This window comes from Populus alba, chromosome 1 (genome assembly GCF_005239225.2).
Source record: "Populus alba chromosome 1, ASM523922v2, whole genome shotgun sequence".
NCBI classification, from domain to species: Eukaryota; Viridiplantae; Streptophyta; class Magnoliopsida; order Malpighiales; family Salicaceae; genus Populus; species Populus alba.
Window position 1 is genome coordinate 14511631 of NC_133284.1, and position 14777 is coordinate 14526407.

At 34.5% G+C, this 14777-nt stretch overlaps 1 protein-coding gene across 1 annotated transcript; it reads right to left on the bottom strand.

Moving 5' to 3' along the window:
• Positions 1 to 84: 84 nt before the first annotated feature.
• LOC118039123 (DNA mismatch repair protein MSH4) lies at positions 85 to 14777 on the bottom strand. The gene is made up of 24 exons (XM_035045733.2): positions 14582 to 14777; positions 13741 to 13944; positions 13610 to 13645; positions 13398 to 13510; positions 12260 to 12305; positions 11512 to 11558; positions 11204 to 11311; positions 10933 to 11008; positions 10060 to 10132; positions 9782 to 9927; positions 9620 to 9705; positions 8497 to 8636; positions 8266 to 8405; positions 8126 to 8176; positions 7236 to 7299; positions 6219 to 6362; positions 6066 to 6133; positions 5868 to 5926; positions 4982 to 5138; positions 2468 to 2520; positions 2288 to 2386; positions 1245 to 1359; positions 1039 to 1161; positions 85 to 559 (listed from the first exon to the last, which is right to left on the bottom strand). Exons 1-24 carry the CDS (start codon positions 14645 to 14647, stop codon positions 395 to 397), a joined length of 2379 nt encoding a protein of 792 aa, XP_034901624.1. The 5' UTR covers positions 14648 to 14777; the 3' UTR covers positions 85 to 394.

Genomic DNA, 14777 nt, shown 5'->3' on the forward strand with positions numbered 1-14777 from the left:
ATTTCCCCGGTTTAAAATTCTTCTTTTGTTTCGTTTTTGGTCCATCACAAGAAATTTTTAAAGGTTTGTTAAACCGTATTGCACGTATCTTAAAATCTGTACATCTATAAATCTTGGATATGTTGCTTGACAATCAATTTGAATTATGTATAGAGCCAAATTTCCCTTCTTCCCTGCGTTACACTGTTTTTTCCGCTTCCCTGCCCGCTGGCAAAATTACGATGAAAATTATTGGTACATGGAAACTTGGGATCTATACGTTAACATGATGGTATTGCACTCAAGAAGGTGATTTCGGAACTTCTCATTTTTAGTCTCGAAACTTCTGCTATGGCAAGAACTCAGTTAGGGCATACAGGAACTGGAGGCGGGGTGTTTCGTCTTGCGACAAGCTTTAAAGTGTGCCATTTATGTACTGCTCTTTGAGATTCTGTAACGCTTGCCGGATAGAATCCTCATCTTGGCTGGAGTGCTTTAAGCATATCAATCGCTGAGCTACACGATACACCATCTGCAGCTGATGGTGCTGCCTGCAGTTCACTTCCATTTGCTTAATTTGCTGGACATGAAAAATTTAAACTACCATCAGAATGAATAGATTACTGCACATATTGGTAGATATTCTTTATTAGGAAGGGGCAAGTAGGCAGGGCAGCACGGTTAGATGGCTAACAAATAGAACAGCGATGTCAGAATGACAAGCCTCATGATGAATGTGAACTTTTTCTTAGGAATAGTTATGTTCAACTGATGCAAAATTCTGAATGAACAAAGTTTCTTGCCGCCTTCAATCTTGCTTCTGCCTAAGTTCTGACTCACATACAAGTTTCATATACTAATAAACCGGTTATTTTCTAGTGCTAATACTACAAATTTCCCGTGCTTGTCCGCCTGGAGCTTTTGATTTATTAGTCTTTCAATTCCTTTTAAGGTACTTGAAAGTTAAAACCGGAGAGTTGTGAGCTAGTTCAACACTGTAGTTAACATATTACTTGAAATAAAACTTGAAGCCTTGATTAGTTGATTTAGAGAACTCACCTTTTCTGTAATCTTTGATGTGATGCTTCTAGCCATTTCAATGACTGAGCTTGGCAGTCCAGCCACTTCTGCTAATAGAAGGCCATAGTGCGGTACATGTCTTGGTCCGTCCTCAAGTTGAAACTGCTTGTGAAATCGAAGTTTCAGTTAATGAATGCACATGGCTGAAGTAAAATTCAGGGCAACATGAAAAATAGAGATACCACCTTAAAATCCAAACGGTTGCTTTTTATGTCAACATGAAAGTGAACAATCCTGACATTTGGATAGATGGTTGCTAGTTCTGATAGGTTCTCCATGTGAGTAGCGAATATGGAATACCTGAAGAATAAGCAAGCAGTAAGAAAATTCCTTCTGTTGCAGTTCTATACTTGTTATATTATGCACAGCCTTTTGAAAGAGCAATCTATGAGAAGACAAACAGGACACAGACAGCAAGAGGCATACAGGAGGAATCAAGCAGAGAGCAATAACTGAAAATATAGTAAAAGAAAATTGTTCTATCTGTAAGCTTCCATCTAACTAAACTCCACGCAATGGTAGTAGTTAATGTATTTGCCTTCTACAAAGTCTTTAACCTAAACAAATCTACAGTGTCAAATAAAACAATGTCATGCCATATTCCATGCAAACTAGGATGATTTTTCAGTTGGAAAACACAGGAGTTCTTGTATCATTTACTAAACCATCATGCAGCAGGACACAAATTTACTACTTACCAGGGATCAAGTAAAATTCTACTCTGGTTTTTTGGGCAGTCTCTATGTACCACCATGGGAATATTGATTATAAAATGCGTGGAACACATTATAAACATCTTGAATGAATTCCAATAACTAAATTGAGCTAATATCATATAACAACTTTGACTTTTAGTGAAATGAAAGCCACCAAAGCAGCTATACAGAAGGCCTAAGTAACAAATTTAAATTAATCAATTATGATTATTTTGGCAAAAGCACAAGTTAGAATCATATATGATTATATGAAATGCATGTGTTTTTCGGTGCTTGAGCAGTTGATAGTATCGAGTACATTACTAAGTTGAAGCGGCCATTCATCAAACCTTTTCGCTTGTTTATTTAAAAGACTGTTCAGTAAAGCATCCACTTAACAGTGTTAAAATAATATGCCAACTTCCTCTGAAAGGAAAAAATTTTAGGCAATTATAATCTTCGCAAACTCTCCAAAGGCTTGGTATCAGGTGAGAGGTGAGAGGTGAGGTGAGGTGAGTGTGAGCAGTGATTACGCTTTGAGTGATAACAGATGTTCGCAGCAGCTCCAGGCAATCGCAAATCCATCAGATGAAGAAGTAGCTCTCCCAAGTTCATCCATAAAGATTAAACTCCTGCAATGAAGGAAGTAACATTTCAAGAAACAAATAATTTATGTGACATCCCTTTGGCATAAAGCACACATGGTGTGTAACCTTTCGGAGACATTCTGCATGATAAAAGCAGTCTCCTTCATCTCTGTCATGAACTGTAGCATCCAAAACAAAATATCTACGTCACCATGTAGTCAACAATATATAATTCCTTGATATCAAAATCAATTTTCAAGTATAGTGTGCCCTTTAATCATTTTCAAGTATAGCGTGCCCTTTTTCCAAATAGCTTTAAGTGTTCTTCAAGACTTTTCATTAGAATTTCAATTTCAAGTATAGTGCGCTCCTCGTTATCTTAATTTCACCTTTAACTTGAGGATATGTAAGTAGAAGGCATAGTATAAGAATGATTTTTCTTTTCCTATGAGTTCAAGTGAAACAGTAAATCATCAATTCAATAGTTTGATAAGATGTAGATGAATACATGATGAGTCAATGGTGTTCTAGATCAAACAGATTGTATAGTTAACAAATTTTTGAAATATCCACTTTAAAAGTTAATATACTAGGAGCTGGTGTTTAACAAAATCACATGCTCAGGTACTACATCTCCTTTCTTGTTTATAACAGTAGAAAACAACACTTGTTATAGAAAAAGACTGGATCATTGATCCACGCTGCACTGCATGTCAGATCAATTTTTTAACGTAAAAAATTATTCATGCATTGATAATGTCTTTTTTAATAAAAGCAATTTAATCATAATGATGTATATCGGATGTCATCTTTTTTAAATATTAATACGATGACATATTAAATGATATTTTTTTTCAAATTTTGAAATGACGACATGTTAGATTAGCCCGGGTTAACTTGTCAAATCTATAACCCGTATCATGAGACCGTAATAACAATAAAAAAACAAAATCAAAATAAATATAAATATCAATTCTTTATCAACCCAATGTTAAAAAAATAAAATTAAAAAAATATATTATATTAAAAAATAACAAAAAAAAAACTTGTTCTAGTCAACCCAAGGTAACCTTCCAAATCCACAACTCGGGTCATGAGATCTGGATAAATCCAATAGAAAGCAAATAAAAAAATATTATGAAGTTCAATTTCCAACTAACCCAATGTTGAAGAATAAAAAAAAAATTTAAAAATGACAAAAATAAATAAACCAAGTCAACCCGAGCTAACTTGTTAAACTCACGATCTAAGTCATGAAACCAAGACAACTTCATAAAAAGTAAATAAAAAAAACTATGAAGCTCCATTTTCAACAGATCCATGTGAAAGTTGAAAGTTGAAATTGAGAGGAAAAAAATAAATTAATGACCGAGATAACACCACATAAAGAAAATTAAAAAAAAATTAATAAGCTCAATTTCCAAGCAACCTCGTATTGAAAGATGGAATTGAAAAAAATATATATATTCTATTAAAAATGACCCCAAAAATAAACAGTCAACCTGACTCAACCTGTCAAACCCGCAATCTGGATTAAGAAATCAGGATAATTTAATAAAAACCAAAAAAAAAAAAATACAAAGCCTAATTATAAAAAAATATATATTCAATTAAAAAAGGACAAAAAAAATAAATAAAGTCAACTCAAGTCAACCTGTCAAACCCATGATCTAGTTCATGAAATCAAGATAATCTCATAAAAAGCAAATCAAAAAAAAATTATGAAGCCCAGTTTCTAATTAATCAAATGTTAAAGGATAAAATCGAAAAAAAAATCAATTAGAAAAGGCGACAAAAAATAATAACTTGAATCAACCTGAGTTAAGCTATTAAACCCACGGTTTAGGTCATGAAATCAGAATAAATTCATAGAATGCAAATTAAAAAAATATTATGAAGTTCTACCTCCAACATATCTCATATCGATGGTTGAAGATTTTTTAAGAAAAGTAAATCCATGAGACCAGTAAATAATTCAACATAAAAAATTAAAATTATAAAGTACAATTCTCAAAATAATCTAAAATATTGAAAAGTAAAATTGAAAGAATGTCTCAAAAGAGGCTGAACAAATATCTTGTAGTATCTTTCTGAAGAGCTATTCTGCATTTGGATTGCACCACTCTTCCAAAAACATCCAACAACTGGCCCTCCTATTTTCCTAAAAGATCCTGAGCATTTGGATTGCATACATGCAACTATTTAATGAGTGCCAGTAATTTTCCACCACCAAATGATCTTAATCTAAATTTCTACTGAAAAGAAGTTCCTAGATAAGGAGTTCTTATTATAAGCACATCCGGATGATAGCACGTGAATATTTGTTCTTGAGAACAGCTAACAAATTGAAAGGAAAACAAAGATGGTTCTAGGAATTAAACTAAAGAACGAGGTTGGCATCATTGCCATATCAATTTATATTCAAACTAATATCACAAGAAACATCTAGTCTAAGCTTTTTTTTTTTTTTTTTTCCTTCTAATATTAAATCGAAGGATTAAAGGAATTGAAAGAAAATCAAGGCTTCTCTATCCTCATATGAAATTGAGAAAGGAGTGCTGTGTGTGATGAAAAGTTCGCTTTGTATAGTTTGACTTGCATCATACAAGTGATGAAAGGGATAGAGTTTGGAAATTGTACCGTACTGGAGTTTGATTCAAGATTATCTACCGAACCCATCCTTGTAAATATGCGATCAACTACCCTTATAGTTGAGAAGCGAGCAGGAACATAACAACCAATCTGAGCAAGAATAACTATGAGACACACTTGTTGAAGATAAGTGCTCTTCCCACTCCTGAAGGGAATTATAGATTGTTAAACTTGAGTATATAGACCTTCAAGTGTCAAGTTTAAAATTTTGATTGGCCGTCGTGTCAAAAAACCAACCCAATAGTTTAAATGGTTAGGTAATATCCCAAGAATAGTTGTATATTACTCTCCAATAGGTTGATACAAATAAACAATGAAAGAACTTTATACTTCACAACTGAAGAACAAATGCGGCTTACATTCAGCCAATCCTATGTGGCCTCCACAGAAACTGAACGCTTTAGGTAAAAGCCAACATTCAGCTGTATAAACACAATTCACCTGTCGTTTTATATGCACAGTTATCCATATATTATGATAGGTTCATTGAAGGCCATTATTCTATACTATCCTTTCAGATGGTTTATTTGAAATTACTATCAAGACTAGATATAACAGAGCTAAACCCAATATTTTTTCTGTTTTGCTATAGACATTTAACATTGAGGCAAATCAAAATTGTAATCTTAAGGCCTTATCCTAAGCTTCCAGGAAATTTGTAGTGGGGTCTATTCAAATTTCATGTTCCAGAGTAAATAGAAGAGATTACTATAGAACCAAACACAAAATGTTTAAGCATGATGTATTGGAACCTCAACCTGCATCGACAATTTTGAAAACACTATCAAGAATTAAGTTTAGAAGGAAATGATGCAATGAATAAAAGCCTTCCAACTCCAAGCTGGGAGCAACTTTAAATGAGAGCATATCTTACATGTTTGGGCCCATGACAATTATCATGTTTGATGCTTCTGATAGAAAAATATTGTTGGGCTGCAAAAAGAGCTATGAATCAGATTTGAAGGGCAGGAAGACGAGAAATTAGGGCAATAAAAAGTTGCCTAAGTTTTCCTTTGTCAGAAAGACTACACATAAGATCAAACAATCAACAAAAAATAAACCAGTTACATACAACAAAATCATTGTGTATGCTTTCCAGGATAGGGTGTCTTCCAGCATCAATTGCCAATGGGCCATTACCTGTCAGCAAAGGACATAATCAGCCATACCCCAATTTCAACTCTGATGGTCAAAGATATACTATACAAAATATCAAATCGCTTACTTGTAAATTCTGGTCTAGTGTATCTATCAACAGGCTTCGTTGAGATTGTGTAAGCAAATGAATTAATGATCATATCTAGAAGGCATAAGACCTCCGCAAGCAGAGTTAGTGCAGAGGCATCCTCCCTTATGGAATTTAATAAGGCTGCAGATAAAGTACAATTATATAAGTAATAAAAAGAGCATTGTGAAGATCATAACTAACGTAGAGAGCATGGTATATATGAGTAGAAGTTCTATGAAGAGAAAGACGAAGACAGCAGAAAAATGTTCTTTCAATTGTAATTCAACTTGAATGGTTCTAGATTCCCTCTGCGATAAGCAAACCATACATGAGATGATCTTAGTATTTCCCTGGAAAGTACCTTATAATTGAAATTAACAATTTAAGCACCGAATAAGAACATTAACACCAATATATATTACAAAATCAGATGCAGCATAAACAAATAAATTCATCTTATATATTTTCTGGAATGTGGAAGTAATGTTTGAAAGTTTTATGATTTTCTAATAATTTGTAAGAGCCTTGAAGTTATGTCCAAATGATAAAATGACACATTGGACATTCATCTAATTATTGTTAAATCAAATTAAGAAGCAAAACTTCTGCCATGGAAAACTGGTAGCCCACTAACAATCATAAACCTCTTCATCCACAATCCTTCCACAAGATACCAAGTGACCTTTTCCATCTAACATAAGAAAATAAAATAATCAAAAGAAACCTTTAGTAGAGAACTGTAATAGCAGATCATATTTTCACATGATAACAGTTATTGTAAGGTAGATCTTTCTGCCAATTCTATCTCTTAAAATGAATTATTTGTCACTTCAAATTCACAAATAACATTTCACGAGGTCAATACCTTTTTAGAAACCAAGACTTCATTAAGAACCCAAAACAGAATGGTACACTCCATCCAGAGATAGAGCATAAGAAAACATTTGTAGCTTGTACGACCAAGATATAGTTTATTTATCAAAAGTTGAATACTTCAAAAATATATATGACAACCTTCAAGGCAAACTTCTGTTCTTATATAGCACTCTGCAGCAGCAGACTTATTTCTCACGTTCAACTGCACATTTTACAGAATGAAGCAAACTCAATGAGAAATTTCCAAGTCCCAGGCAGGAAGATTGAACATACAGGAGTACGTACATAACAGTAATTGATACACCTACATAAACACAAGAATCTGTAATGGGAAGATTACAGTCATGTAGAAAAACAACGATCATTGCTTTAAAGTTCTATTCATGTTCGATAATCCGGTCTTAGTAAAGGAAAATTCAGGTATAAATTGTTTGAGATGAAACTTAGCCATACAAAATTATAAATGTTGTAAGAAAATAGAGATGACAAGTGACTAGCTGCAGTCTACTAGAGGAAATCCTAACATTTGCACTTGAGTTGGCCTCATATAAATGATTCCATTGGTACAATTGACTTCCTTTGTATCACACATCTCCTCAACATCATTACAGTTGCATCTATAACAATTTTCATCAAAATTTGCAGAAAAATATTTTCACAACTTCAAAAAATGGGCAATCACCTGAATTGAGGATCGTAGACTCAGTAATATGTATTGTAATGTGGATATTTATTGCACAACAATTCTAAGCTAGTTCCAGCTGAGCACAAAGTTATTTGGCATGGGCAACTATAAGTAAGCCACACAAACACCAGATTGTGATCTAAGTTCATTCCATCAAGAAAAGGTCACATATGCACACATGTAAACCTTACTATAATGTGCCGGGTATTGAAGTGATATCATGCTTCATGAACAGTAATATCATTTCTCCTGACATCATATTGTCACATAGAATTGCTGAATTTCATACTCGTTCACAAAATCAAGTACATGACTATGAAGTTTATATGAGGATTATACTCACTGAAGCAAGTTCTAAAGTTGAGCAATGTATATTGTTCCCATGTTTCAGGACCTGATTCATGTGTAAAAAAAATACATGTCCAAATTAATTAGTAAGGAGATTTTTTCTATGATGAGTAGAGGAAGGATCACATTGCCAACCTGAATGAACTTGCTGGGAAGCTTTCCCTGGATGTCTTTCTGTGGAATACTAAAGTAAAAGCCTTGTCTATTGTTAAATGGAAGTTTCAGATTTGGCAGCTTAAATTCTTCTCGATACTTGTTTGCAAGATTATGTATTGCTGCCCATGGAAACAGCAGCCACAATAAAAACAAGAGATGAAGGAAAAGGGCAAAAAGAAAATTAAGGGGACAGGAACCTAGATAGTAAACCTTCACTAGTATCGCAAAACGTTCTCCGTGCAATATCCAGAAGTCCATCAATTCCAGCCTTGACAGCAAAACACTGCTGTGTTCGGGCAACAAAGGGAACCCGTGCATGAAGCACGTCTTCGTCAATCACCTCTCCCACTCTTGAAAAAACAAACTAGCTTTTCAGAAAATGAATTGAGTAGTCTGTACTTACACAAGATTTAGCAAAGATTGACCATGGGATTAAACTACAAAAAAAATTGTTAATGTATATTTATGGAACATTACAAAATAAAAACAAGATCTCCTGCAAATTAAACGCCATAATGGTGATTACTTTAACATCACATTTTAACTCTGAGTTTAGTTTATCACCAACTGAATATAATAGTGAAAACTTTTAGGGCACTCAATAGCATTTATCAACACTATCCCATTACCATCACTATTATCATTTCCTTCAACCTAGGTCCATATTCCTCAGTAGTTTTCACTTGCATTGCAAAGCATCGTATGCTAGTCACATGGGTATAAACAAACAAATCAGTGGCATTCCTAAGAGATCAAACAAAATATCTGACCTGGAAATAAACCTCCTCACCCATTGAGGTTAAATAATTAAATATGAGAAAGACAGCAAATAGAAGAATTGGTATTATACTTAAGCTTGTATGAAGGAGGGAAATTTATAGACCAGAATAAAAATCTAAGAAACACAGAAAAAGATAGTAGACCTCAATAATTCTACAAAGGAAAAAATAAGAGATGTTTGCAAATATCACCAAAGCTGAATTGCATTATTCTGAACCTTCAAACAATTAAAATTTGCTAAACTAGCAGATGCATTTCCCTCAGTTGAGAGATGTCATATGGGCACAAATATTTCACAAAAATTGAAATGCATTATTCTGAACCTTCAAACAATTAAAATGTGCTAAAGTTAGTAGATTATGCTGCCCTCATATTAGAGATGGGGATATGGGCACAATTATCTGTCCCTCATGTTCTGGCCCACAATACTTATCCAACTAGGATCTAGGGACCAAAAACTAGATACAATACTTGTGCATTGTCTCAAGCACTAGTTATGTCCTGTGGAGAAAAAAATGCAGAGTTTATCAACAGGAGCATGCTAGCAACATACCTCTTTCTTATGGAAACATATTTCTCATTTTCACATATAGTCTTGTAAACATTTGCAAGAAGAAAACTTTTTGCATTCTTAAGCGCCTGAAATGTTTAAAAAGTGCCAAGATATCAAAACATGTTCGGCTTCGTAAAATAAAAATGAAAGCACACGATTTACCTTTGAGAGTAAAGGCAAGGCATCTAAAGCAGTTTTAAGTAGAATAATGCTTGATATCAACACTTGGCTCCTTCGAGCATTATCAGCACCCAAGACCTCATTAGTGACTCTTTTAGGTTTAAAGCAGAAGTGACAGAGTATCCTATCTGAATGAAGAGCATGAACAAAATCACTCCAAGATTGACTACAAAAGATGGAATAACTTTCCAGAAGACTACCAAAGGAGGGGGCTGGTTGACCACATATCCCTTTTACTTTTTATTATTATTTTCACTTACCAATCTCTTTTGGAAACTTACGCAAAGCCTGAGAAAGTCCAAAAAACAGCTGTTCATTGCTCATTAGTTCGTCCTGAAATCAAATGCAAAGAGATGCATCAAGTGAGAAATTTAGAAGAGAGGTGTAGCAACACTGCACGAAATTCAAATCAATGAAGCATGAACAATATACCATATAAAATTAAGATGTATGTATTTCCAAACACAGACTTGCTAGGTAATGTTTTGGAATGGAAACTTAGACAATCAATTAACAGAATTTAATTGAGATCATTGGCAAAACGACACCAATAGTTTTTGGAGCTGGACATGAGTTTGAAACTTTGATGATGATTTGAGTGATGCTATTATCCAGAAGCTGTCCAAAACATACCCTCCAGTTAAAGCTGTGTTTTATATTAACTGGTCTTATGGACATGCTGAAAATACAGCAAGAAGCAGAACTGCGTACCTTATGGGCAGACTAACTTGTTATATCATTTGCATTTTCACATAATTTATCTTTTCCTTTCATTCTAGTGTAGTCTGCCAACTTAAGATTCCAATCCATAACTGTCTTAACAAAATAATTCTGTAACCTATACTTGTTGGACAATTAACAATTATAGTGCATTTTGGCGGTTTGCACTCTAACAAGTATTATGTGTAAATGTGAATAACAGAGAATGCCTACAAATGCATGTGAAAATAACTTCAGATGATTGAAAAATAGGCTCGCCTTCTTCTTACACACACAACACATGCACACATACATAAACATTCACCAGTTATGGTTTGTACAAACCAGCACTGTTTTAGTTTGCAAACCCAGGGCTGCATAGGGCTAACATAGCTCCACTAGAGAAATCATCTGAGTTAACCAAATACACTAACCAGGCAATCAAGCCGAGTGTTGATAGTCTTAATATCTTTTAAAGGCTGCAACAGATTGGCCCGTAGAAGTCTAGTCCTGGAGATATATTCCAATTTGTATCAATTTCTAAACTTTTATGGTAATGGAAAGACAAGCTACAACCAAACCTCTTGTTTGATGCAGAATATAAACTTGTAAATATTGAAGAGTTCTCTACTTTTTTTCCATGCTTAAGTCCCCACTCATGTGATCACATGCTGAATCTACCAAGTATTATGCATATTCACATACCCTCCTGTGGTTTTCGTTGTCTTGAGCATGTGGAATAGACTTCTTTTCTTGTTGTTTGTTCCCAAGAGGGAAGAATGAAATGGCTCAATGATTTCTAAATTTTGGACGCTGCAATAAGATTTAACTGCTTATCTTCTGGCATAAAAAACTTGAAAGCAACACCACATTTAATTTAGATTTCATCTAGAAATCCTTCCAAAAACTGTCACTTCAATGGAAATACAAAAACACCATTAATGCAAATTTTATTCTATTTTATACATACACTGGAAACTTACCCAGACATCCCGAAAGCAAAGGAAACTCACCTGGTGGCATCAATACTCATATGATCAAATGATCCATTAAAAGTAACCTAGGATCGTGAGAATTCCATCAGTAAAGTTCAGAAGCATTCTTAAATGAAAAGAGAATAAAATGTAAACACACAAACAGATGAAGTTCTATATCGAAGAAAAGAAAATGATGTGATGCATTTGAGCCATTCGATTTTTAGTACAATTATATTCAGCCATTGTTATATGCTCATAATGACAAACTTTGAGAAGATTGAAATTTCATAGATACCAAGGAGCATATTAACAAAAAAAAATCTCAATAACTCTGTTTCATGATTTGAAATACATCTCAAAAAAACAATCCTGAGATTTATCACTGCTATTGGATTATTTTCACCCTAAACCAAGCATAAAACAGCTAAGTTTGACTCTGATTCATTTGACATAGATGATAATAGAAGATACCGCCATAGCAAAGAGGGTACAAAATAAGTCCAACACGACCATGACAGAAAAATGGGGCTAAATAAATCGAATACCTATATTAACTGCACAAAGGGGATTGATGGATCACAGAAGGCATTCTCCACAACATAAAAAGAAATGCCCAAAAATTTATCAAAGATACAAGAGCAATAGGATCAAAGATCTAAGAAATAGAGTAAAAGGTGGTAACAGCTTGCCTCCTGCCTAGAAACACTCCACATATTCTTACATTTGATCATCTTTGCATTTTGAAAGAGAGAAAGGTCTGGAGAGAGAGAGAGAGAGCATATACCAACAATGAGTGGTTGGTGACGATAACCCCTTTCTCTGCTTCTATCCTGTGTATATTGCAGTTGAAACTTTCTTTTAGAAGCAGAATAGTGAATGAAGAAAATGAAAAATACTATAACTGTAAGGTGTAGACAAATGCACGTTAGTATCAGAAACTTTAGGCAACCTTGAAATGACTAATACGATTTTATAAAGTGAAAAGGACTCAAAGAAACATGGAGTGCAAAATTTTGGGCTAAAACCATCATGTTCAAGGGGAACTAGTAGACAATAAAGCATGCTATAATCTTAGAAATATGGATGCCACTCACACCAGTCCAACATGGGCATTTTGCCTTCAGTTACTGATCATGAAGTATTCATGCTCTGACAAGTAAAGTACTCTCAAAAGCAGATACTCACAAGTCGGTAACAACATTGCCACTCAGATCTGCAAACTTGGAGCTTTTTTTTCCAACTTGCACACAGAATCAAGTATAATAAGTCATTTGCTCGCACATGCTTTCATGTGGATTCAAGAGTAATTCACTTCTATGAGGAAAAGTAGAAAAGGTTCAGCATCAGTCCAGTGCCAAAAACTAAGTCATATTTGGTCCCTATATCCAACAACACTATGGCTAAGGATACCTGATGGCACATCTATAACTGATATGCAAATAAGTTTCAAATATTAAGGCAGGAAGAGATGCAGTGGACCGTGGAATATGTCAGTGCTGCCACTTACCATATGATCAATGAAAATACAGCATTTATTAGGTTGCTTATTCAATAACAATAAGCCTTGTAGACCAAGTTAAACTTTTAACAGGCGCTACCTACAAAGTGATGGACTGGCATCTTAAGTGACAGTACACAGTTGTATGAATAAACACATAGTTACCACTTACCATATTAAGTACATAAAAAAAGACAGATTCTCTAGCTTTCCATTAAAAACTTGGTTCTCAGATATAAGAATCCCGAAATAACAACCCTCACTTTTTTAACCAAGCTATTGAGAAGACTTTTACTTGATTTTAGTTAATAAATAATTACTTAACATATAACCTCAAGTATGACATTGTGGCATACAAAATAAATCTAAGATTAAAATCTTTTCTTCCAGTTAAATTCAGGGCAAGCCCAACTTTTGAGAGTACCACTTGATTGTAGCTGCAGCAGCAGCCAAGCAGAGATAGTATTGCTTGTAGTAAGTATCCAAACCAAGAGCTGAAGGCTCTGTGGCTGCTAGATTTTTAATTAGTACAGCACCCTGGAACAAGTTGTCACGGGGGCATTGGATCAGATATCAAAGCACCAGTACCCAGAAGCAAAACACCAGTTAAAGAATGAGATGTTTCCGGGTTACAACCTTGGTGTCATCAAAGCAACAACGGGCCATTACTACCTACAAAATTCAGCACATAATACCATGAAATGGGTGCATGAGGAGAGAAAAAGGAAGCAGGCATAGAGAAATTCTATTCTGTTAACGAGATTGACCTTTTTGACTGAAGCATAAAACCGATCGACCAGATCTGAAACTCCGAGCATGCCATCAGGTGCAAATTTGTTTGGAGGAACAATGACCACCACAGGATCATAAAATTGGAGCAGAGTTTTTGTATTCTGATAGGAGCTGCTAGTTTCGATATACTGAGACAGATGCAGTGAGGCTGACCTTAAATCAAAAGCAGCCATTCCAACCTGCCAATCACACAATATCAACTCATTGAGCGCGCAAAAGAAATTGAGATATTTCAGAACTTTTCAATTTCAATTTTCACCTTTATCAAATTGCTAGCAACTCTAGAGTCATCTTTACATGGCCAAATATTTGAAAGAAAAATTAATTTCTTACCATTAAAATATTTCAGTTCGAGCATCTAAAATTAAATTTATGTATTTCATGAATCCTCTTTGCCTTATTAATTTGAACAATCAAATAATCGCATAAAGAGGGAAAAAACGATTTCCGATTCTAGAAGCTCAAAGAATCATCAAAATGTTAGGAATTACAGACACAATAAGCTATATTTAAAAAATAAGGAGTCATCCGACCGATAAAAATATCAGGAACGGAATTCACATTCGAGATTTAACAAGCCATTAATGAATTGAAATTTCAAACTTTCAGTTCTGGAGCGAATTAAATCGAAGAGGAGATGAAATGAAAGGGAACTTTTAAATTATTATACTACTATCTGTCTTGGTTCAGATTCTCAAGTAAATAAATGCATGGAAGCGAAATAGTGATTTTACTGTTATAACTACTAAAAGTTTCACTGATTTTCCTCTGGTTTTCGCACATTTTCTCGGCAAACAAACGGAGAGCGTACGGTACCTCTTTGGCTCTGTTCTCTATGAGGCCGATCACAATGCTTGATTTATCTCCTGTATCGTCTTCCATTTCTCTTCAATGTGAGTGAGAGTGTTCACAAATGCGCGCTAACGCGTGCGCTATTTATACAAGCGCTATTTGAAGCGGGGGATGCTCCCTCTGCTTAAAATGTGCACCAGCTGGGTAACCTCCGCCCTCT